The sequence below is a fragment of the Gastrolobium bilobum genome, unplaced genomic scaffold (genome assembly GCF_033153095.1).
Source record: "Gastrolobium bilobum isolate Gb01-03AN ecotype WA unplaced genomic scaffold, APGP_CSIRO_Gbil_v1 utg7742, whole genome shotgun sequence".
Lineage (NCBI taxonomy): Eukaryota > Viridiplantae > Streptophyta > Magnoliopsida > Fabales > Fabaceae > Gastrolobium > Gastrolobium bilobum.
Window position 1 is genome coordinate 118227 of NW_026896962.1, and position 25459 is coordinate 143685.

Consider the following 25459-nt stretch of genomic DNA (forward strand, 5'->3'; position numbering starts at 1 on the left):
TGTTATGTTAAAGGATAAAACGAAAACCCTTTCATAATACTTAATATGAAAAAGATTATACTATAAAAAGGTGAAGATAGATAAGTAATTATAATAAGATTTATTAATGTTTATGTATAATTTATTAATTTTGGTTTCATGTCTTTCTCCTTTGATTTTATAAGCTAGTGAGATTATGAAATGCAATACATGTATATATCAATTAATGCCAAGTACATCATTCTATTAAGAAATCATTTGCAGTAACATTTGAAAAATATGCATGCTATTTTGTGGATGAAGATATAAATGCATTAAAAGTTAGAAGTTTATCACATATTTTGAATAAGATTTTTTTTTATTTTTGATAACATATTTTGAATAAGATTTTGGTTCCTACAGTTTCTACCCTTTTAAACTTTGATTTCTATATTTTATTTTTTGGGTATCAGTTCTTATGTTTTTACTTTTTTGTTTTGTTCCTACTATCAAGTTATCGGTCCTTATTATTATTCATTAATTTGAATTTTAGTTTTTATTAGTTTTTCTCATTGAGGTATTGTTTCCTATTTTTCACGAAGAATTAATCTGGATCAGAACTCAAATAAATGAAAACATTCCGATTGATAACAACGAAGTTATAGGGATCAAAGTTCAAATAAATAAAAATTATTTAAACTTATACATATTCTTGTAACTTTTCAATTTAACCATATTGTAAAGGAAAAGTAGATTACATTATTAAACAACAAATTTTAATTAATATCTTATCGTATATATTACAATTTATATTGACAAATGTTATCATGTTGTTTAAATCAAATTAAAAATAAAGTTATATTAATTTATAGGCCTCTATTACATTTTGAGATTTTCAATTACGTTCTTATATGTTATAAATTTGTACTTAGATGCTTAGGTAATTTTAAAGTTTTTAATTAAATCCCTACTCAAATTGCAAGCTAAATGAAATAATTTAATTATTTTTTTTCAATTATGAAAATATAATTATAATTTTTTTAAATATAGGGCGCTAATTTAAGATCCCCAAATAGTATAGGGATTGACAAATTAATATAAATAAAATTGTTAATGATTAAATTCCCTTTAATGAACCATCCACAAAAGTAAATTTTCTAAAAAAATGTGCATTTAAAGTTTACGCAAACTTACAAAAATGGTCATTGATTAATATTTTTTTGGCTAATGATTAAATTTCTTACTGTCACTAAACAGACTAAAGGAGTTTTTTAAATGATAAAAAAATTATCATCAGTATTACTACGAATTTGCTAATATCATTTTGACCAGAACGAAATCTGTTATTACTAAGGGGGCCAAATTTTTTAGAATTTTAAAAAGGAAAATACATTTGTCATGTTAAAAAAAAGATAAAATTAATTCATTGAATAATGTTATGTGTCCTCTCATTTTCTTTAATATTATGTAACTTATTTTTTCTTAACATAACAATTATTCATTTGCCATGTAACATGACAAATGCATTTCCTTTTAAAAAATTGTCATTTAATTTTAGTTGTTTTATTGTGAAGAAGTTTGCCCCATTGAAATTCATATTCATCTGCAAACCTTATCCGAGTTTCACTGTTGATTACTACAGCCATTCGTTTTGTCCACGTAGGTTCAGATTAAAACTATAAAATTAAAATCATAATAGTGAATTTTAATAAATCACCATTTTAATTAACTTAATCTACCCAAAAAAAAAAGGAAAAAAAATAGACTAACAAATAATAGAAGTGGTGTGATATCTTAAATTAAAATAAAACAAAAATTTGATAGATATCTATCCTGTAACATAGGTAGGAGTAGGACAAAATTTTAAGATTTTGGCGAAATCTAATGACACCAAAGATGAGTTATCTTTATTGCCATACAACTTTCAAAGCTTAAAACTTTGATAGAGAGTGAAATCATGAACCTGAAATATAATACCAAATTGATTGGTGTCGTATCAGTTATTACGTGAAACATGCTGTAATTTGTAAAGGTGTCAAAATGGGTTAAAGTCTATAGGTCAGTCCATAAAATATTATTTTTTGCCCTAATTCATTAGGATTTTTTTTGTGATAGGGCCTTTTTTAACCCTAATCCTCAAAGCCCAATAATTTAGCGGACTGGGTTAGGGTTGACTTACGGGTCAAATTTTTTCTTTAATCAAAATTATCATTATTTAAAAAACTAAAAATTATATAAATTTAAATATTTATAAATATAAGTAAAAATTATTGTGAATTTGATGAAGAATATAAGAGAAAGTGAAATATGAAAAAAAGAAAAAATGAAGTGTAGAAAAAATAAAAGAAAGAATATGTATGAGCAAAGAGTCCTATATAAGGACATACCTTATATGCATTTTTAAACATAGAAGTCATGAAAAAACAAAGAGTCACATGTTATGAATTATGTGAAAAGTCATTCATAAACTATGTGAAATGTCATCCATAATCCATGTGAAATATCATCTATAATCCATGTGAAATGTCATCCATAATATTTTACAACACCCATTTGAATGTATTCTACAATTAAACACACCATTAGTGAGATGATTATAGAATACATCAAAGGTCATGAAAAATAAAGATTCACGTGTTATGAATCATGTGAAAGTTCATCCATAATATTTTACAACAAAAATAAAAAATTTCAGCAGTTATATGTTTTAATAGAGATTTTCATTTACACATCAAAAAAATAAAATTTTCTATTGACATAAGCATGTTATACATCCAAATTTATATTGAAACATATTGTATACAATGCACTTTAGTAATTTTGTGGATAATAGTAGCTAAAAAGTTTTTTTTTGTAACGGTAGTAGTTAAAGAAAATCAATGATTTTACTTTCAAATATATTATTCAATACTGGTATTAAAATATATTTTTTTATCTTTACTTTAGCTTTCCACTATAATTGTTGTATTCTGTTATAACTCCCGGTGAGAAATTTTTTATTTGATAACATCATTTAATAATGAATTTAGTAAAAGTAGTAACTAAATTTTCACTTATATTAAGATTTTGTTTACATTTTCACTTATATATTTGTGTACAAATATTATTTTATTAAAAAAATTAAATTATAAAAAATTATAATTTGTATAAAATATGTTAAGAGAGTGTTAAAAATTTATTTGTTAAAATATTTTTTAATGTATTGAATATGATAAAAAAATTATGAAATTATAATTTTGAATGGCCCGCGGGTTGACCCTAACCAATAGGACTTTTGGCCCGTGCAAACCTTGATTATTGAGGTTTATTTGGCTCTAACCCACACGGACTAGGGTCAAATGGGATGGGCTGACCCATTTTGACAACTCTACCAGTTTGTACCCTTTATGTAGAGGTGGCAAAACGGGTCGGCCCGTCTCGACCCGCCCTGCTCTGCCGCCAACTCGCCAAAAATGGGTTGGCCTGCCCCGCCCTGTATTTTAATATGGGTTGAAAATCCCAACCCACCCCGTTTTGTGGTGGGTTGGCGGGTCAACCCGCTTAAAAAATAAAAAATAATTTAAAATTTAAAATAAATTATATTTTATTAATTTTATAATATTTCTTATTTTTATTTCACAATCCCTTTAGTTTTTTTCAAATCCCAAACCTAAATGTATACTAATATTGTATATTAATATTCACTCAAATATTTTTTAGAAACTTATTTTTGCCTCAATATATGGATAACCTTTGTAATAAGTAAAGTTTTTTTTCTTTATTTTTTCTAAGGGAGTACTAAGATAAAAAAAGTTTCATATCACAAAAGCTTAGTGACAAATAAAATACTACTTATTAGTAAATAAAAAATGACCTGCGGGCCAACTCGCATCGACCCACAGCCAACCCGTTTTGACCCACAATTAAGTGGGGTGAGTTGAAAAGTATAACCCAACCCGTCCCGTTTTGTCAGGTTGATCCGTCGGGTTCAACCCAAATTGTTACCTCTACCTTTATGTTATTATTGTATAAAGAGTAGGGAAATAATTTTTTTATGTTGTAGGAAAATGGTTATCTCACCCATAGATAAGAAGAGAGAGAAGAAAGAGAAGTGAGATCTATTTCTCTTATGTGTGTGTAAAAAAATTGTTTCTCTCATATAAAATAAGATAAATATAACCCTAAAAAGTATTATCATGGTAACTTAGCTAAGGCATGAACTCATCCTAGGTACGACACAATCACCTTCCCAAAATGGAAATAGGAGCACTACTGAAAGAAAAACCACATCTCACAAAAATAATAATAATAATAATAAAAATAGCTATGAACACCATATGGTAACCCCAAAACTCAGGATTTTCCGACATTCTGAACACACGTGTCCCTAACGGTATCACTCTTGAAAGAACAAGCTCCGTACAGTTGGCAACTCTCTTTGTTTTACTCAGTCTTTCCATACCCACCAGAAGATCCGCATAGATCAAAATGCAAACCTTTTCAGTGCTAACAAATAAATAACAATCTTCTCTACCCTCTCTCTCTCTTTCTCTCTCTCTCTCTCTCCTCTGACTGCTTCCTTTTACCAAAAGTTTATTTATCATTGTGGAAGAAAAAGTTTAGTTTTTCTCTTTCTCAAAAGGGTTCCAGCATCTGATAAGGTGGTGGAAATATGACCCTTAAGGGTGGAACAACTCAGGCATGTGCAGCATGCAAATACCAGAGAAGAAAGTGCACTCCTGAATGCCTTCTTGCTCCATACTTCCCTGCAGACCAACCCAAGATTTTTCAAAATGTCCACAAGCTATTTGGAGTGAGCAACATCACAAAGTTATTAAAGATCTTGGAGCCTACTCAGAAGAAAATAGCTATGGACTCTATCATTATTCAAGCTAATTATAGAGATAAGTATCCTGTTCATGGCTGTTGGGAGGAAATCTGCAGGCTACAATACCAAATATGGTTGGTTGAAGAAGAGCTTCATGCTGTTTATCAACAGCTTGAAATGTTCAGGCAACACCATCACCATCAAGTCACTTCCATTCCTGATGATGTCACTTCACAATTAGAATTGGGAATGGCACCAAGGACTAATGCCAATGCCAATGCCAATGCCAATGCCCTCCCACTCTTTAATCATACTCCACAACCACAGACTTACAACAACACAGTTGCTGCTTTGTCTCTATCTCAGCAACATTCCTACTCCAACAGCAACAGTGTTGATTATAACCCCTTGTACATGGATTCCAAGGATAATGCCACAAACCCTTTGTGGCTTCAGCACCCTTATGCAAATAACAATAGCAATTCCATAGGCATGCCAACTCAGTTGGTTGCCTCACAGTCACAGCCACTAGCCATTCAACAAGAAGTTGTTGAAGATTATGATGAGATGCATCCATTTTTTGATACAATTGATGATAGGCAATCTTACATTTATTCCAAGGAGGCTTATGAGTCAAGGTAGATTGATCACTTTTGACATAACTATTAATGAGACAGTAAAACAAACAACTATAGGTTTAATTGTTATCAAATAAGATTGAGAGCTTAGTGCATAAATTACATAAGAGGGTCCAGAGCAGAATGTATGGTGGGCAATTGAATTGTTTGCATATTATTATCAATCTTCAATAAAATGAAAATGCTCATATTTGATATTGTACATTTGCCTGCAGTTCAGAAGAATCACTGAAAGATACGACAAAGTGCACTGAGCATGTTTCTGAGAATGAATTGAAGAGTGCTGCTGCATGCTTCAGCCTAGTGTCAACTGATCGGTGAGATGCCCCTTTCCCTCAACAAAAAAAAAAGATGTACTAGGATTCCTGTTTCCTTTCCTTTTTGTATTCTTTTATTCTTGGTAAGCTTTTGATTATTGAGTTTCCTATTCTTGACTTGTCAGAATTTTAAATAGAAGCAAATACTTTCCATTATCTATCAAATTGCATTGGTTATGTGAAGGCAAAGAATAATATCAAGACTGGATATTTGCATCAGTCTATGCTAAATGTTTGACTGTTCTTAGCTGCTAGCCCATTCTATACTGTACAGCAGCCTAATATAACTCCATAAAAATTTGGAAGCAACTTTACATCTTTCCTTCTGATGCAAGCAGCCACTCTTAGAAAGAATGATAACAATAACAAGATATATATATATATATATATATATATATGGAAAAAGTGTGTATCATTTTAAAGGATGTAAAGTTGTGTCATTTTAAGTGAGAGAAAGAGATAGATAAAAGAAGAGAGAGAATGGACAAAAAATATAAAGTTGTGAGTCTCACCTCTTTGTGAGAGTAAAAGGATATAAGTTGTGTCATTTAAAAGGATAAACATTTTTCCCTATATATATATGGGCAAGTTAACACGGGTGTAAAAATAAAATGTCTTACATCAAATCTTGGTTATTGACTTGCTTGTATCTAACGACTCAAATAACTAATAAATTAGAATAGTTAGATATAAATAGAATCAACAAATAAGAATGAAAGTGTAACTTTTTTACACCAGTGTAAAATGATACTGATGTAAATTTAAAAAGTGTTACACCCTTTAATCACCATTGATTCTACTCACAGCTAATGTTTCTCATATACAAGTAGAATCAACTAGCAATAAAGAGTGCAAGAGTTTTAGGATTTACACTTGAATAAGTTGACCATCCTTCTGTCACTCACATTCAAACAAAAGTCAGAAACCCCACTCTTTTTTTGTCATAAGTGCAGAAAGTTTATTTAAGTCAAAGTATTAAGAACCCATTACACAATAAATATGCATCCCGAAACACAAGCCCCGGAGGGGTAGGGGTGAGGAGCTTGGTTGATATTAAAATCGAGTTACATCAATAATTTTACCTTTCCATAATTCAAAATTACGCAAAACTTGAAGATCTCTTCTAAAGAAACCTCAATGTGCTTGAAGCTATCCCACCATGAATTGTAAAATTAGAGGTTCATTGCCTGCCTATTTTAATGTACAATATTTTAACTCTATATTTAAAGATCAAATTTCATTGGTTATATTTTACTAGCAAGTGAGTATGAAGCACAAGAACAGATTTTCAGTAGCATAGTGTTGCCAATCCCAGTGTATTATCAGCTTTTAGAACTGTTTTATTGATTTTACGCACCGATGAACAATGAACAATCTTCAATTTTAATATTAGGAAAATGCTACCATTGTTTACTTTTGATGCCAGCGAAGAGATTATACATCTTGATTTCTTGTTGAAATATGCAAAGCGTACCATCCCTTTTGGTGGGAAAAATCTTCGTAAGATATATAGGCGGATTCTGTGATTTGCGCAGGATCCGCCTACATATCCTAGGATAAATGAACTACCGATGCACTGAAGTTCAGTGCATCGGTTGCACTGAAGTTTTATTTCTTTTGGTGCACTGAACCTCATTAGAATTAGTTTAGCAAAACTTTTATAATTGAAATTGGCATACATTTACAGCAAAATAAGGATCATTATTACTCGTCAAATTTTCTTCTTAGGTCAGGCCCAGGGGGAAGAATCAAGAATATGCCAGATACTTAAGATTTTGTTTTAGTTGTGTAACAAGTTCCTGTTTCCCTTTCTCTACCCTCCAAAAAGTAAATCGAGGGAAGAATTATTTGTTGATTACTGATAAACTAAGAATGATGTATACTGACACAAACTTGGCTCAACTAAGTTTGTGTTCACATGCCTTAACCAGTCACTTTCATGTCCAATTAAAAACTCACCCCCTACTTTAAGTTTCCGTTTTTCATATCCATAACAGAACAAAAAAAGTATCCAAAAACTGCCAAGTTTACTTTCCTTTTTGGAAGTGTTTGTTTCATCAATGCAACCTCTATTTCTAATCAAATTCATTATTTAAAATAGAGATAATCAGCATACAACTTTTCCTATTTTTTCCTTCATAAAATGATTTATCTTTTTTAATCAAAAACCAGGTATTCAGAAAAGTCATTTAGATCATTTTGAAAAAATAAAAATATTGAAAATGCATTACTTTCTTTCTACCAGTCTCTAGTGTCACTTTGTATTGGACATATTGTTTTTCTATTAATCTCTGGAGTTCTCAGTTAAGACCACACACGAAGATATACTTTTCTTAGTCACTTTGGTTGTGGTCAAACTCTTCTGCTCAATTCAGATATGTCAAAGATTAATTAATTTATGAATTCTAAGCTCATCCATATTCATATAGTTTTGCAGTATATCTGATAACTTTTCATCCTTCTTGGCATCATTAAAAGATAGAACAAAATCAATTCGCAGAAGTATTCAGAACACTGATGAGTAGAAGGAAAAATTATGGCCTAATCCACAATCTGTTGCATGCATTTAACGAGTCAGCAGAGCGCTAAAACAAAGTAAACGACAAATATCTACTAGTAGAAAGTTGCTATGAACAGCATTTCTTGGTTTTCAGACTGAAGACGCAACTATGATTCTTAATATTTTGCACAGCAAAAGAGGAATTCAAATTAATTAAATGTGGCAACAAGCCAACAAGATAACTATTTTTACATTAGAATGATTATTTTCGCATAAGCCATATAGATAAGCATTAAATAATAAAATACAACCTAATGTTTGAATACAAAGGAGAAGCAACTATTTATGCCTCACGATGGAAGAATCATAGAACTCGGGTGTTGTATGAGCCACAATAAGGGCATTTGCGGTAAAGCCAGTGGAAGGGGGCTGTTCCTTTCTTTTCACAGTCATTACATAATATGACCTGCAACTTTTGCAGGGTCAATCAGGATATACATTTTGGAAAACTATACAAAATTTATGAGACTGAAAATAAGAAAAATAGCTCACAAACCTGAGTTTGACCTGAAAGCTCATCAGAAATTTTCTCTTCAGCCAATAACGTATCTAACATACTAAAATATACCTGCAAAGCATTTGATGGTTTTATAGAGATGATTATACCTCAAAAGATAAATGGAGTAATGATAATAAAAGTGAAAATCCAACTTAGCAGTTCAGCTAATTCAAATGGGTTAGCCCTAACCCATAGGACTTTTGGCCCATGCAGGTCTTTATTATTGTGAACCATTTGGCCCTACGGGTTTTTTGGCCCCAACCCATGCGGGCTAGTACCTAATGAGACGAGCTGACCCATTTTGACAGCTCTAGATAAAAGGATCATCTACTCTATCAAAATCTAAGTCCTCAATGAATTATTGTCCATGTAGAAATGCATTTTTTGGGACCCCAGAAACAGACATTCAGACCAGAGAAGTCTTGAAGCCATTTTCAAACTATTATACTCGTCAGTTGGTTAAGTATTTTCTTTGGCCGTCTGGAAAGCGTGGTTCGCGGGTAACCTTCCAGGGGATTTCCTTTCCATGCCTTTGGAGGAGTGGCTTAGGAAAAACATTAATTACGGATGGAATCACGCACAGACCTTGAACTGGCGTGATATATTCTATACTACTATCTGGTTTTTGTGGGTTTGGAGGAACAATGAAGTGCATGACCCCAATTACTCTCGTCCCTATGATCCTATCATCTTCTTATCCTCCTATATTAGTGATATCATTCACTGAATCAGTCTGGGCACCTCAACAGACAGCGTGATACCCACCGTGTGAATTGGTTAGCTCCCCCGCATGGCGTTTGGAAAGTAAATGTTGATGCTCCTTTTAAGAAGAATTCTAATGCTGCCTTTTGTGGGGGGCTTATTAGGGATGATAGCGGTAATTGGATTGTTGGTTTTACATATAATACAGGCATCTGTTCTCCTTTAATGGCTGAGCACTGGGCCATTATTAAGTGCCTCCAATTAGCGTGGACCATGCAGGGCCAAAACATTATTGTTAAGAGTGATTCTCTCAATGCTATCCAAGCCATTTCTAATGCCACCAGGAGCTCCGATATTAATGCCTTTGTGCACAACATCCTCCAGTGGCGTGAAAAGAACTGGCAGCTTTCTTTCCAACATGTTCGAAGAGATGGCAACAGATGTGCAGGCTGGATCGCCAAGTTTGCTGCTCTAGCTCAAGAAGAATTCTTGTTTCTTGCTTCTTGTCCTCATGGTTTGAGGCAGACCTTGTCTTCTGATATGCCTTTTAGTAGTTAGTTTTTCCTTTTGGGCTATTAGCCCCTCCTATGTACTAAAAAAAAAAAAGTATTTTTTGTACAAATACCTGTGACAGTATTTTCAAAGTCCTTCACAGATTCTAATATTCCCAGCTCAAAGTTACAACTATGATGCAACTAATGAGTAGTAACTAGCAACACCTAAAGCAAGCTCATCAGCTTTTGTAAATCTGTCAGTGACATGGTTTCGTTTCAATAATGTAACTCGATATTCCCTTAAATCAGAAATACTTATGATCATCAGAGGACAAAAAAGCTTCTAGTAACTCTTCAGCACATGCAACTAAGTGTTATGATATTCCGTGGTAAAATGCATTCGCAGCAATGTGAACAAAATATCCTAATACAGGATATTTAATAATATAAATAATAACTAACCTGCATGTCTCCAAGTGACTTGCTACATATTGGGCAGGTATAGTTAAAGCAGGTATATTCCTGAAAGTACCATCACAAATGCTAATAAAATTGTCTCTGTATTTGATGCATGTTTTTTTTTGGGGGGGGGGGGACACAAGGAAGTACCTGAAAACATGTTGAGTGCATCACATGACCACACAGGAGGGCTTTTACCGGAGAGCAGGATGTGAAGATATATTCATGACAAATTGGACAGTTATCCTCTAAAGATTTCTCCCTGCATGTATGGACCATAAGAGAACGAGACATACAAGCATTGCAACTCATACAGTGAAAGTAGTCCACACCCAAACCCTTTCCAACTCGGCACAGGTTACAAAAGGGACAGTGGTAAATTTCCCTGTTGAACATTTCAAAAGTAAGAGGTTTAGCACTCAGGATTTTGTTTAAATGATAAACAAAGAACTGCAGTAACAAAATTTGAAAGCTTAGCATAAAGATAATCCAATAGCTAAGCATGACCTCCCTGTACTTCATTTTCATTTCCATTAATACTATCATTATCATATTCATGAAATATTTGTAAAAAGGTCATCCTACCATAAGTTTCTAAAACCTGCTTTCCATAGATATGGGGAACGTTAGTATGCCATTTACATCACACTTTTAGGGACTAGCTACCTATGTTGCACCGACACTGACACGAGACACGACATGCCGACACGTTAATTCTAAAAAATGACATATTTCGACACGTTGGGACATGTTTTGATATTAAATAATATTTTTAATATATATAATATAATTTATATTTAATACATATAACAGTTCATAATAAGTCATATAACCAATCAAATATTCAAATTTCATAACATAAATATAAACAAAAATAATTTTCCGTACCTAGTTAATTTTTTATGTCAAATTTCATAACAGAAAAAAATTGATTTATAATTTTTTTTTTTTTATGTTTAGTTAATAAAATAAAATTAAGACTAAATAAAAAACGTATCGGATGCGTGTCGGAGCATTGACCGCGTGTCAGAAAAAGTTGACTGCGTGTCAGAAAAACGTGTCGGAGAGTTAACCGCGTGTCTCGAAATATTGACCGCGTGTCGAAACGTGTCAGAACGTGTCGGTGTCCGACACGCATTTTTTTCAAAAATGTGTGTTTCCGGGTATCATAGCTAGCTACTATCCACTGGCCCAAGGGCCTCCCACAAACAAATTTACCCATAACATATAGAAGTGTCAACTTATCAGTTTCCACTCACCAAACAGTCCCACATTTGTACAACTACATCAAATGTCGTTCCCCAAGAATGTTTTGGTGATGCAGTCATCTCAGTGCTTCTCAACCCCATCTTAATTGAAACGCCAACTTACTCGGAAGACTTAAACAACACACAACATTATTGCATACGTAAATTGAGTCAATGAACTTCTCTGTGTTAGAGACACACATATATGCTGACTGATTGCGTATAATTTAATGACGCTTAGGTAATTGATCAACATCTTGTTATTGTATTCCAAAAGTAATGAGGAACTTAAGTTAAATATTAGTTAAGAAAATTAGGAGGGGTCTATATAAATATATATAGGTAGTCTGTTGGCGCCAGTGGAAATCCAAATCACTTTTAGTTACAACAATGAATAACATTGTTAGAATATTAGTATTTTGTCAACTGCATTTATTTTATTGCTGTCAATTAGCTAGATATTAGCTCCTTGATTGACTCTAATTATCTACTTAATTTATGGTGTTCATACCATAAATAAGAGATAACTGTGCAAGCCTGGACACCAAACTTCTCTCTTTCAACAAATGTTTTATCGGATGTGTATTTTTCAAAATCCACTGTGGGATTGCAAGTAAATAAAACATGTATGCTTCTCTAAAATAGAGTTAAAGTATATAAAGAGACCAATTAAGCAACATTACCTTTCATCATCAAATAATTTGCATATCCTGCAGTAATATTTCGCCATGGATAAATTACAGCAAGAAACTGTTGAGCATGTGGCACTGATTGGTTGAATTATCAAGCACTTCATGCACATCATCTTTGTAATAGATTTCCTACATATATTTAGGAAATTGATCAAAGAAAAATTAGGAAAAATAGAACTCCTCAATTCAAAAAATAAAACATAAACTGAACATAAACTATTCTTACCTGTCAATTGAATGATCTGATACCTCATTATGGCAATGTACGCAAGTATGAAGTTGGTTGCAACAGGGAGCAAAAAGCTTACAGTTTCTCTTGTAGTGTTTACAACCATGGATTAGATTGTGAGGGTCCCTGTGAGATGGATGCTTCCCAGGAAATTCCTGTCCATCGCTTTTGATAAAGACTTCTGTAGAAGAGATCTTCTGTCTAATAATCCAACGGCTGAAATTATGTGGAAAGTAATGTTAAACTCTACAAGTGTGAGGCTATCATAGGCTTGGAATACATTACTAAAAGTTGCAATTAAGCTTCCTCATCATATTTCAATTAGCTCTAGAACTAAAAGTATATCTAGTTACGCAGGGATACACCATCTGCTTAAAAATTTTATGCTAACTTCTGTTGAATATGAATATCAATATTCTCTAATGCATGCTGCAATATCTTACTTACAATTCATAGGCATTCAGATGAAGCTAAGCAAAGCATACTGTTAGAATATTAGATATGATATGATTAGATTTGATTAGATATGATTGGATTCTGTCTTATCCGTAAATAGTCTGACTGTATTCTGACTGTATTAGGATTAGGTTTGGATTAGGTTTGGGCCTTACACTTAAGCCCATTAGGATCTCTATATATTGTAACTCCCTGACACAGATCAATACACAACGTATTCTTTTACATTTAACTTGGTATCAGAGCTTTTTCGCTCTGGGGATCCGCTTCCGCTAAAACCCTAAGCCCACTGCTTAGGTGTTCTCTTCTACTTTACCGTGCATTCTTCCGGCGAGTTTCTCTCTAAGCCGTGTGTCTCTCCGGCTTGTTTCTTCAACTGTCAGAACCACTTCCCGCCGCCAACAACCGCCGCTCGTCACTGTTCAGGCCACCGGAACCACTTCCGGCCGCCAACAACCGCCGCTCGTCACTGTTCCGGCCACCAGAGCACTGTTCCGGCGAGTTTTCAGCCCAGACTACCTGCGATCAGGACCGTCTCATCCCGGCGACCAGTTCTGTGGTGGTCCGACCACCGTCGCGTCATCAACGCGCCTCCACGCGCCGTTCTTCTCCTCTGCGCGTGGTGCTCACGCGCCACCTTCAACCGGCGCGTGTGCACTGTTCCGGTGGATTTTTCCGGCCGTTCTTGGACAGAACTTCTCGCCTTCTTCTCCTCTTTCTGGATCTGTGCTTGGTTCTTTGTGGGTCTCACTTTAGACGCGTGGTTCTCCTTGATTGGATATCGTTTGCCTTCGTTTACGGCTTTTATATTCTGTTTTTAAATGGCAGCAGCGTCCACTGATCTCTCGGAGGATTCTACCTCTCTTGCTGCGAATATAGCTCAGTCAGACAATGCATCATTTGGTTCAGTTTCTCTCTCACTTGCGGACTATGCTGCACTCCAAACTCTTCTCAAGAAAGCTTCTCCTCAGTCTCAACCATATACTGGTAATCCCGTTGCTTGTGTTTCTCATTCTACATCACTTAGCACTTGGATATTTGACTCAGGTGCTACCGATCATCTCTGTGGTAATAAGGAACTTTTTACATCTCTTACTTATTCTGATCATTTACCTTCTTTTACCCTTGCGGATGGAACCAAAGCCCCAGTTCGTGGGATTGGACAAGCTCGTCCGACCTCTACCTTGGCCTTGACATCTGTTTATTACATTCCTGGCATCCCTTATAACTTAATTTCTATTAGTAAGTTGATCCATTCCCTCACTTGCACCATTACTTTCTCTAACCATTCTGTTTCTGTGCAGGATCCGGGTACGGGGGAAATGATTGGAGTGGGTCGTGAGTCACGGGGGCTTTACTATCTGGATGTGCCTCGTCCTTCAGTGGCACTCTCTCTCACAGAATCTCCACAACTTATCCACAGTCGCCTCGGTCATCCAAGTCTTTCGAAGTTGCAGAAAATGGTTCCTCTTTTATCCGGTCTTCAGTCTTTAGATTGTGTGTCATGTCAACAAGGGAAGCATACACGTTCCTCTTTTGCCAATCGAGTCAATAAACGAGCTGATGCCCCTTTTTCTCTTGTTCATTCAGATATCTGGGGTCCAAGTCGTACCTTGTCTGTTTTAGGTTTTCGGTATTTCGTTACCTTTATTGATGATTTTTCCCGTTGCACTTGGGTCTATTTAATGAAAAATCGTTCTGAGTTATTTTCCATTTATAAAAAGTTTTATACTGAGATTCATACTCAATTTGGTGTTTCTATTCATATTCTACGTAGTGATAATGCTAAGGAATATGTTTCTATTGATTTTTCTAATTTCTTGGCCACACAAGGTACTTTACATCAAACTACTTGTCCTCACACTCCACAACAAAATGGGGTGGCTGAACGTAAAAACAGACATCTCATTGAAACTGCACGTACCCTTCTTCTTCATATGCAGGTTCCCCTTCACTTCTGGGCAGATGCTGTACTCATCTCTTGTTTTCTCATCAATCGCATGCCCTCATCTGTGCTCAACAATGACATTCCTCATAACCTATTGCTTCCAGATGTTCCTCTTTATCCTCTAACTCCACATGTCTTTGGTTGTACTTGTTTTGTTCATGATCTCACTCCTGGTAAGGATAAGTTAACATCCAAAGCCTTTCAGTGTATCTTTCTTGGTTATTCTCGTCTTCAAAAGGGTTATCGTTGTTATTCTCCCGATCTTAAGCGTTACTTAGTTTCCGCTGATGTCACTTTTCTTGATCAACAACCCTTTAATTCTATTCCATCTCAGTTGTCACAGGTTGATCATGTTCTTCCTGTCCCTTTTCTTAACTTGCCTTTGCCAGCTGCAGGTGCTTCTATTCCAAATGAGCAACCTATTGCTTCTATACCTGAGGACCGTCCACTTCTCACCTATCAGCGTCGCAAAACTATGCCTCCTGTCGACTCGACTCTTGCTGACTCATCACCCACTGCTGTTGCTTCTTCCTCTCCGGATCCTTCACCAGAGGCTCTTCCCATTGCTCAAAGAAAAGGTACTCGTACTACTCGTAACCCTTATCCTCTTTATACTTTTTTGAGCTATGACCGTCTTTCTTCACCTCATTTCACCTTTGTTTCTAGTCTTTCTTCTATTTCTATTCCTAAGACCACAGGTGAAGCACTTTCCCATCCAGGGTGGCGCCAAGCGATGCTTGATGAGATGACTGCACTTCATTCCAATGGCACTTGGGACCTTGTTTCTGCTCCTCCACAGAAGTCTACAGTTGGTTGTCGCTGGGTGTTTACTGTGAAAGTTGGACCTGATGGCCATGTTGATCGACTCAAGGCCCGCCTAGTTGCAAAGGGTTTTACTCAAATATTCGGCCTTGATTATAGCGATACATTCTCTCCGGTCGCTAAGATGGCGTCCGTCCGCCTATTTCTTGCCCTTGCTGCTGTTCGTCACTGGCCACTCCTTCAACTTGACATCAAAAATGCCTTTCTTCATGGTGATTTACAAGAAGAAGTTTACATGGAGCAACCACCTGGTTTTGTTGCTCAGGGGGAGCCTGGGAAGGTTTGTCGTCTTCGAAAATCCTTATATGGTCTCAAGCAGTCTCCTCGAGCATGGTTCAGTCGCTTCAGTTCTGCTGTTCAGGAGTTTGGTCTAATTCGCAGTAAAGTTGACCACTCTGTGTTCTATAGGATCACATCTCCTGATAAGTGCATCTATTTGTTAGTCTATGTTGATGACATCATTCTCACCGGGAGTGATCAAGACGGAATCCATCAGTTAAAACAACATTTATTCAGTGCATTTCAAACAAAGGACCTTGGGAAGCTGCGTTACTTCTTGGGAATTGAGGTAGCACAATCTAGACAGGGCATTTCTATCTGTCAAAGGAAGTATGCCTTGGATATCCTAGAAGAGACTGGTATGTTGGCGTGTAAGCCAGTTGATACACCAATGGATCCTAATGTTAAGTTATTGCCCAGACAGGGGGAGCCGTTATCTGATCCTGGACGTTATCGAAGGCTGATTGGGAAGCTCAATTATCTTACTGTGACTAGGCCAGATATTTCTTTCGCTGTCAGTACGGCCAGTCAGTTCCTTGATTCCCCTTGTGATTCACATTGGGATGCTGCTGTGAGGATCCTCCGATACATCAAAGGAGCACCAGGAAAAGGTTTGTTGTATTCGGATCAGGGAAATACAGAAATTTGTGGTTACTCAGATGCCGATTGGGCAGGATCACCCTCGGACAGACGCTCTACTTCTGGTTATTGTGTCTTCTTCGGAGGAAACTTAATCTCATGGAAAAGCAAGAAACAACCTGTTGTTTCCCGATCTAGTGCAGAAGCTGAGTATCGTGCAATGGCAAATACTACCTGTGAGTTGATCTGGTTAAAGCAGTTGATTCAGGAGCTTCATCTTTGTGAACAGAAACAACCCATGACACTCATCTGTGATAATCAAGCTGCGCTACATATATCCTCTAATCCTGTTTTTCATGAGAGGACCAAACATATAGAGATTGATTGTCACTTCATTCGGGAAAAGATTCAGTCAGGAGAAATCAAGACAGCTTTTGTCAACTCATCTAATCAACTAGCAGATGTTTTCACTAAAGCTCTTAGAGGTCCTCGGGTTGAATACATTTGTAACAAGCTTGGTGCTCATAATATATACGCACCAGCTTGAGGGGGAGTGTTAGAATATTAGATATGATATGATTAGATTTGATTAGATATGATTGGATTATGTCTTATCCGTAAATAGTCTGACTGTATTCTGACTGTATTAGGATTAGGTTTGGATTAGGTTTGGGCCTTACACTTAAGCCCATTAGGATCTCTATATATTGTAACTCCCTGACACAGATCAATACACAACGTATTCTTTTACATTTAACTCATACATTTGATTCTCAAGGTGTGGCATAGTTTACTGCCTTCAAAATAATAATAATAATAATAATAATGGTATGGAAAATCAAGCATGAGTCCATAACCTTGCCATTATTGTATGTTGAAATTAACTTATTTTACACTAAAAAAATTCAGTCAAAAACTCAGCATTTTGATTATAAGCTTTTTTAAGAAGTAAATTAAGCTAATCCAAACACTAAAACTGTCCAAGTATCATAGCAACTGTATTGTTTATTGAACACTAAAACTGACTAGTAAAACCAACTAGGCAATATTCTGTAAAGAACCAATTCAATCCAAAAAGTAGGGCTACATTAATGGTTTTTATACTTCGCTAACACACACGCCCCCTCACACGAGAGCCCACTAAGCTTAAAGGGTGGACAATGCACAAAAACTCCACAAGACTTAATTAATTATCAACCAAATAGAGGCGGTGAGGATCGAACCTGTGACACCGAAGCTCTGATACCATGTAAAGAACCAATTAAACACAAAAGTTTAAGCTGTTGGGTGAGGCTATATTAATGGTTTTTATAGTTCTCTAACATATTCTTAAGTTGTTACTCTAAATTTTGGGGAGATAAAACAAAATTGCAATGAATCAATTTCCCCAAAAGCTTAAGTTGTAAAGTGAAAGCATATGAATGGTTGGTCATAATAAAAGCTTTGATATCCTATCATGAGCCAACTTCCTTACAAGCTTAAATTGTTAGGTGAAGACACATAAATGGTTTTTTTATACTACATCTATAACAAAAACTACTAAAAAAACCACAAGCAAGACCAACCTCATTAGTAGGTTCTGTATTATGTATGACTTCTTTTGAGGATCCAAGCAAGAGTCACGGGACACCCTTCTTATTACCCTCTCCAGATCATCTTGACTCAATTTCAGAAGTCGATCGTAATGCCCAGACTTATCACAAAATTGAAAAGATTGACCATTGTTAATTGGATTTGTGACATCTGTTACTTCATTGCAAGCATGTCTGCTATTATCATGAAATTGATTTGTGCTTTTTGAACATTGATTATTATTTTCTTCTGCACTATGAACCTTAACTTTTTCATCAAAATTGGAGTTAGATGACACAACATCACCACCAATATGATCCTTCTGGAAAGAATTTATGCTTTTATTGGCAGAGGATTCTTCTTGTAATTCATTAAGAACTTCTTCAGATAAATATTTGGATATAATCTCCAGTGGTTCAATAGTTTGTGGAGGGGCATCATTTGATCCCTCTGTTGCCTTAGCTATACTATACCCATCCCACCATTCACCTAACCATTCATCAAACATTGTATGTTTAGTAGCCATGGACCATAAGAACATTAAAACCTGCTGTTCTTCCAGTGTTAAAGATGCCATTAGCCAAGGTATCATATCTTGTAATATCTCTGCTCTTATTCTTCCAAGCATGCATCCTATGATCTTCCCCTGCTCCTGACTTGAGAAGAATTCTCTAATTGTTGGCCAAATTTCTATTTCTTCACGGTTTATGTGATCAAAAAGAAAATTATGCATTGATTTGCACATTTCTTGCAGATTCCTGCATAAACGATGATGCCTTAGCATTCTCTTCTCCCTTATCTCTGAATCAATAGTAGAAACTGAAAGATGTAATTCAGACATCTCATCAAGGATGCGAGATATTTTACTGAAGTGCTCAACTTCATGCTTGTGATCAAAGGTGTAGGAAAGGCTAATGTTTTTAAGTTTACCCCTTGCCTCCAAGGCAGGAAAAGCTATCTCATCCTCTGCATCACTATGTATTTGATGAAGAAAACATACAAGACGGAATCGTTTGTGGAAGTCCACAAGCAACTTATCATTTTCTTCTAACTGAGCTGAGCCAAGAACTAGGTAATCCAAATCTTTCTTGATAGCCTTGTGAAAGAAAAATATTAGGTCAATTGGTTTTGGATCGTCAAGAAAGGAATTAGAACAACTATTTGCTGCATGAAATCTAGGATGCTGATGCAACTTCACAACTGTGGCAGGGAAAAATATATGCAGATTTATCCCTGTGGAGTATGGTGTCTCGTATTTGTTCACATTGTTGGATGCAGAAGATGATGAATAAGACAAACAACTCTTGCCAGAGATTTTATGAGGCTGCTTGTCAGAATTTAAGAAAGAAAATCCTGGAGCTTCCTTCATTTGCTCGGGTATAATAGAGCATCGGCTTTTGAACATATGCTGCAAGTCCTGTCGGAATTTTTCAATGGAGGTTTTACCTGAATAACCAATGCGGAACCACTCGTGTAACAGTGATGCAAAAGCTTTACAGGCAAAATTATTTCCTTTCTTTATGCAATAGAGAATGGACATGGATTCCTTTTCAGACAAGTGAACTGAAAACCAAGTTATAACACATTTTAGTAACCCAAGTGGCATCATATGCAGGCTCAAGTTTAAAAGTCTCTCTTGCATTCCATTTCTGCAGTTCTTTCCAATGACAGGAAATACCTGATAAGAAGTAAGGGTGTCACAATTACAAACATTTCAAATGTTATGTACCAGCCTTATATAGAGGAAGTATAATTTGTTGACAAGTATGGAATTAACATATAGCCCATGAAATGAACTTTTCTCAGAAAAATGGAGATTTGTTCTTTCTCTCACCTGATCTTCTCCTCACTCACAGATGAAAAGTAGATGTTCATTGGAGAATAAAAGCTATGCAAAAACAGATTTTACTCATTTTCTTAGCCAGAATGTGCCCTTAATCTCTTCTGACATTGGGCTGAGTGCTCCAGAAGCGAAATAATTACCCTCGCAGGGTTGATGAAGAGTAAGAAACATTTCATTCTATGGAGAACATCATTAGTAGATGTGTCTGCATAAGTGGATAGTGCATCTAATTGCTGCATTTTTATCATGATAATATTTTTACAATGATAGTTTCAAAGCCACAAGATGCAGATATTTCATTAAACTGTTGTATTTGAGGATAAACTGAAAGGTTAAGGACCACCATCATATATTACTAATATGGTGTTCTCCTGTTCCCCGCCTTGCTTTGTAAAAGAAACAAATAGTGATTTAAACAGTGTACCTCAATTTCTTGAAAAGCAAATTGTTTGTTGACTCCTGATACAAATGATTCAAGTTTTCTGCAAAGCTTCTCTACGAATTTACTCAAAGGCATTCCACTTTCTGAGTTATAAAATAGCAACTGCTGTATATCTTCAATGTGACTTCCACCAAGAAATTGTTCGACAGACTTGGACAACCAGCCATTAGATATTTTATTCAGTACAGGATGAAAGAATTTCTTCTGAGCATTGCTGTAATCAGAAAGTTATATTCAGAAATCAGACAGTTGAGAAGAACAATAATAAGTATGTTAGATAGAAGTGAAGGATTGACCTTCAGGAACTTTGGTACATACATGGCCTACTTTGATTAAAAAAAAGAAGTTAAGCTATATTGAGGAAACTCTGCCTCAACTCTCAAGCACACAAATGCAAAAACTATTTCTTGTATGATGATTTTGTATTCGACATAATGAAGGTTTAAATAGACAAATACAAATTTAAAATAGTAATCACCCACTACAAAAATAATTAAACAAAAGGCTTATACCTGAAACCTGATTAGTAGGGCCAATTAGGGTTTCGGAGACCAGTTGTTATCTACTAAATAAAATAAAATAAAATAAAACAACCAACTATTGTAATGCTTATCTCTTAAACTACACACGAACATATCCCTAATAAATTTAAGCAACAAAAGAACATATTTAAAACAAAGTCAGATTCCACACACCAATATACATATATGTAGAAATGTCAGAAGTATTACCTGTAGAAGATGAGGACATCAGCAAAGAATTTTAGTTGGATAAGTATTGAGTCTAAATTCTGGAAACAGCTGGATTTTCTTAATAGATAAAGTTCTTTCAGAATTTCTTTCAAATCTTTCTTGATAGCATCATGCCAAAGATGAAGAACATTAACCTGATTGACCTCATCTTCTATTTCTTGGCCATTCACTTTCATCCAACTTGAAATATCTTCGGAGTTCCTATTACAAGAACTCAATCCAAGTGTACTTTCTATATGTAGGAATTCATCAGCACCTTGAACTTCTTCACTCTGAAAATAGGTCTCAGTGAAGGTTTGCTTGTTGCTTCCAAGCCAAGAAACCAAAACCTTCACAATGATATCTGGATTAGTACAAAGGCAGGAAGTTTATAAAAATAGATAAAATACTGAACTATGGCCTACCTCTTGCAGTGCTTTTTCCATTGGCGCGATTTCATTTAAACACTGAGTAAATTCCACTTGTTTGTCTGCAGAAAGGAAGGATGCCATCCATGGCAAAACTTCCTCCAGCAACATTATAGGAACACTACACATGAATTGCCACACAAGTGAGGCCTGCTCTTTAGTAGATAATTTCTGCATCAACAGAGGAAAAACCTGCAGGAGTGAACAAATTTGATTATGAGCGTGCGACTATTAGGATTCATGAATATAGAAATCCATGCTCATGAAAAGATATATACATTAGAGAATATGGTATCAAAATTAAAGATGTAGGTGGAAAAATGCCATTTCTAAGCATTGCTTGTTTTCTTGTTTTACCCCATCATACATTTCCAGGTGTAGATGTCCAAGCAATTACTTGCTGGAAAATTGAATTTTAACCAGGCATATAAGAGAAAGGTAAACCAAGGCAAATAATAAGTCCTAATTGACACCCACATGGCCATTTTTGTTAGCACGATTAATGTCAGTTGGACATAGGTTATTTCTTGCACATTCAATAAAGAAAGAATGGATTAAAGGGTACCAATTTGTAATCGAACTATTGGCACGACAAGAAATTTTTGTGTTTGGGTTAACCTATATTCATTTTTGTGTTGTGTTAAAATGACATGAAAAAAAATCATATTATGTCGTGTCAACCCGTAAACTCAAAACTGATTTTCAATTACATAGTTATATATTTAGCTCATTTGTATTTATTACTTTAAATTTATTCAAGTAATTTTCATACAGTACGCTGATTATTTATGTTGTATCGTGTTAACCGCATATGTTAGTGTCAAGAACACACGGGACTCAGGTTATTCATATTGTGTCAACCCATATAATAAGCAAGTCGTGTTCACGTCGAAAGTTTTGACATGAATCCTCAATCTGACACAAACACGACTCACTAACACGAATCACCACCTCTACATTTTCTTATCTGTTCATAAAAGTCGGGGCAAATCATTTAAAGTTTAAGAGGGTTTTTTATCCATTAGTCACGTGAATGTTCATTGGATGGAGAGATTTTTTTTGCATACTTGGTAAAGATTGAAGGGTTCAACCCATTTTTAAAACTGAGGGCGTAAATTGCAGATGACCCAAAATTGAAGGGTTTTTTTTTTTTTTCATTGTACCCTATATTTTTAGGGGGGGTTTTAAGTTTGTGTATTTGTAACAAGTAGAGAGCTTAGTAAGCTCCAAGTTGAGAGAGTTTGTCAGAATACTGGTCAAGATTCATTCGCATACTAATCTATACTTATTATCCTATTTAGGACATACTATAATATTAGTCAATTATAGTTATGATAGTAATTAATAGATGTTAATTAGCTCTGTAGTTAGCCCTGATTTCGCTTCTGTACTTAACACATTCGTAATATAAATAGATTGTGTACAACACTCAATACATGCAATTTCTCCCAAATACTCTCTATTTGATCATCCAATAAAATACACTATATAACTCTAGAACCCTCCCAGACCAACTTCAAAGAGTATTCATGCTAAACTAATATAAGTGATCAACTTTATTAAATTCGAAGCCTTTGCACGAATGCAGCAAAGGGCTTGACGACAGTGGATTTTAATTTTAATTTTTTTGAACAAGCAAACAAAACTTGACACTCACATTCCTTACAAGATAGTCATTGCGTAAGATCCTATTACAACAGCCGCATTCAGCATCATGATCCATATCCCATAAGAAAAACGGAGTAATTGAATAAAAATATCTTATACAAAACAAAATATAAAATTCTTAAATACAATGTTCAATGTTCATGTCAACAAATAAATGAAATGTGTTTAAACTGCATTTAATGAAGCATGTATATTTCACAATAGGTTAAAATAAGTTCAAAAGTCAGGAAGACAAAGCAACCACACGAATGGATTATGTCCGTAAAATGAAATGAGGAAAGAACATAAAATGTAAACAGAGTAAGTTTTGATGAATGAAAATAATAGCGATATTCTACCTGCTCTTCTTCTTTCAGCATATGTTGGTAAATGGAGGTTTGCAAGATGCCAATGCAGAACACAAGTTCTTGGAACAGCTTGGAAATATTCTCACCAGGATCCATCAACTTATCCAAGACGTTAAAGATAGAATCGAAGAGGTCATTGGTGCTGTTATGTTCTAGGGAAAATGTACCTACCACATTTTTCACATGTATATCTAGTGCAAGAAAGATAACCTGGCAAAAAAAATTTCAAGTTATAGCTATCTATAGTCTGCGTCTTCGCAACACTGAAAAAAAAAAATTGCTCAAACAATAGCATTTAGCATGATTCGAACCAAATTCTTGATCCTTTGTTTGGTAACTTTCATAAGTAACATTTCTTTCTTCTACTTTTTCGTCCGATTTTCTTAGGTAACTAAACAACCTCTAGATAAAAGAATGGAACTGACCTCGTCTTCCGCAGCGCAATGATACTTGAGAGCTAGTTTCAGAAACTCGAATCTTCGTCGAAGCTTAAGGATTAATTCTCGGCAACGGCGTGTCTCATCCTCCAACGACGCCGTTTCCGCCAGGTCACGAAGCTGGTCAAGTTCGGAGCGCAGAGCCTTGTGGAAGCAAACGAACAAGAGTACGGGAGCATCGACGAGTCGAACTCGCGACAGAATGTCCGCCGCGGCGTCCTCCTCATCCTCCTTATCGGACATGGCAGGATCGCCGCCGTCCATACACGGCGAGCGTTCCGGCAACAACCACCATCAACGGCGAGGGAGAGCAAAGGGAGACTCTCGATGGAGTGCAGCATTGGATTTATTTCCCTTGGACTTGTAATATTTTAAACAGAAAATTAGAAAAAAAAAATTAAAAAAAGTTTGATTGACATTGATATTTATTTGAAAGAGACCCTGTAACTAACAGCCAAGGGTTGTTTGCGTCTTGGCGCTTCAGATAAATGATATGATATGACATGAGAGTGGCATGAAGAGCGCCTGTTTTTGCAAATTGCCAAGTTATATAATTGAAGCGTCAACGGGACGCGCCTCTTAATTACTTTTTTAAATATTTTTCTTTTGCCTCTTTCAAAGTTTAAATAGCTTTTATCCTGAAAGATAAAAGAAAAAAGTTTGAATAGCTTAGGGGTAACGTGTGGTGTGGGCCAGGGTCGGTTACATTGATTGCAAAAAAACAAGAGGACAAGGGTCGTTCCATGCCGGCAGTACATTGTCCTGGAGTGATTTTGTTCTTCTGAAATCTAAACCTAACACTTTTTTTCTTTTCTTTTTTATTTATAATAAATAGGTTATATTTACAAAAAAAATTATTTATAAATTCTTGCAAAGTATAAGATGTATTACAGATAATATATGTTCAAATGGTATATATTACCTATAGTATATAATATAGTTATAAGAGTTTATAAATATATTTTATTAGTAGAAAAATATTTTTGCCGTTCATGTAAATAAGTTATCTGCATTTATTTTCAAAACGACGTCGTTTTTGAATTGAAAGATTAAAAAATTATAATTACAAAGACTATAATAACCTTGAAAGAAATTAAAATTACAAAAACACCCTAATTTCCGCCCCAAAACGACGTCGTATTGGACTTACTGCAGATAACTTATCTCCAGTAACTGCAGAAAAAACGAACCATTTTACTAGTATATAAATATTTTTCATTTTATATTTCTATGTTATAGTACGTTATTCTCTTAGCACAAGTGTGATGGTATGCATTCTATTAGCACGTGTGGATTTTGTCAGGG

At 35.2% G+C, this 25459-nt stretch overlaps 2 protein-coding genes across 2 annotated transcripts; one reads left to right on the forward strand and one right to left on the reverse strand.

Annotated features, from left to right (window-relative positions):
* The first annotated feature begins 4609 nt into the window (after positions 1-4609).
* LOC133303020 (LOB domain-containing protein 27-like) lies at positions 4610-5724 on the forward strand. Its single transcript, XM_061502848.1, has 2 exons — positions 4610-5403; positions 5619-5724. Exons 1-2 carry the CDS (start codon positions 4610-4612, stop codon positions 5722-5724), a joined length of 900 nt encoding a protein of 299 aa, XP_061358832.1.
* Positions 5725-8412: 2688 nt separating this feature from the next.
* Positions 8413-24450, reverse strand: LOC133303030 (zinc finger protein BRUTUS-like At1g18910). Its single transcript, XM_061502873.1, has 12 exons — positions 24143-24450; positions 23709-23927; positions 21700-21894; positions 21275-21624; positions 20526-20757; positions 18252-19936; positions 12600-12818; positions 12365-12502; positions 10585-10819; positions 10438-10497; positions 8777-8848; positions 8413-8686 (listed from the first exon to the last, which is right to left on the reverse strand). Exons 1-12 carry the CDS (start codon positions 24416-24418, stop codon positions 8585-8587), a joined length of 3783 nt encoding a protein of 1260 aa, XP_061358857.1. The 5' UTR covers positions 24419-24450; the 3' UTR covers positions 8413-8584.
* Positions 24451-25459: the final 1009 nt, after the last annotated feature.

Coding starts and splice junctions, on each gene's coding strand:
- LOC133303020 (XM_061502848.1), top strand. CDS start 4,610: ATGACCCTTAAGGGTGGAACAACTCAGGCATGTGCAGCATGCAAATAC. Junction 5,404..5,618: donor AAGGAGGCTTATGAGTCAAG/GTAGATTGATCA, acceptor ATTTGCCTGCAG/TTCAGAAGAATCACTGAAAG.
- LOC133303030 (XM_061502873.1), bottom strand. CDS start 24,418: ATGGACGGCGGCGATCCTGCCATGTCCGATAAGGAGGATGAGGAGGAC. Junction 23,928..24,142: donor ATTGCGCTGCGGAAGACGAG/GTCAGTTCCATT, acceptor TTTTTTTGCCAG/GTTATCTTTCTTGCACTAGA. Junction 12,503..12,599: donor TCAGATCATTCAATTGACAG/GTAAGAATAGTT, acceptor AAATATATGTAG/GAAATCTATTACAAAGATGA.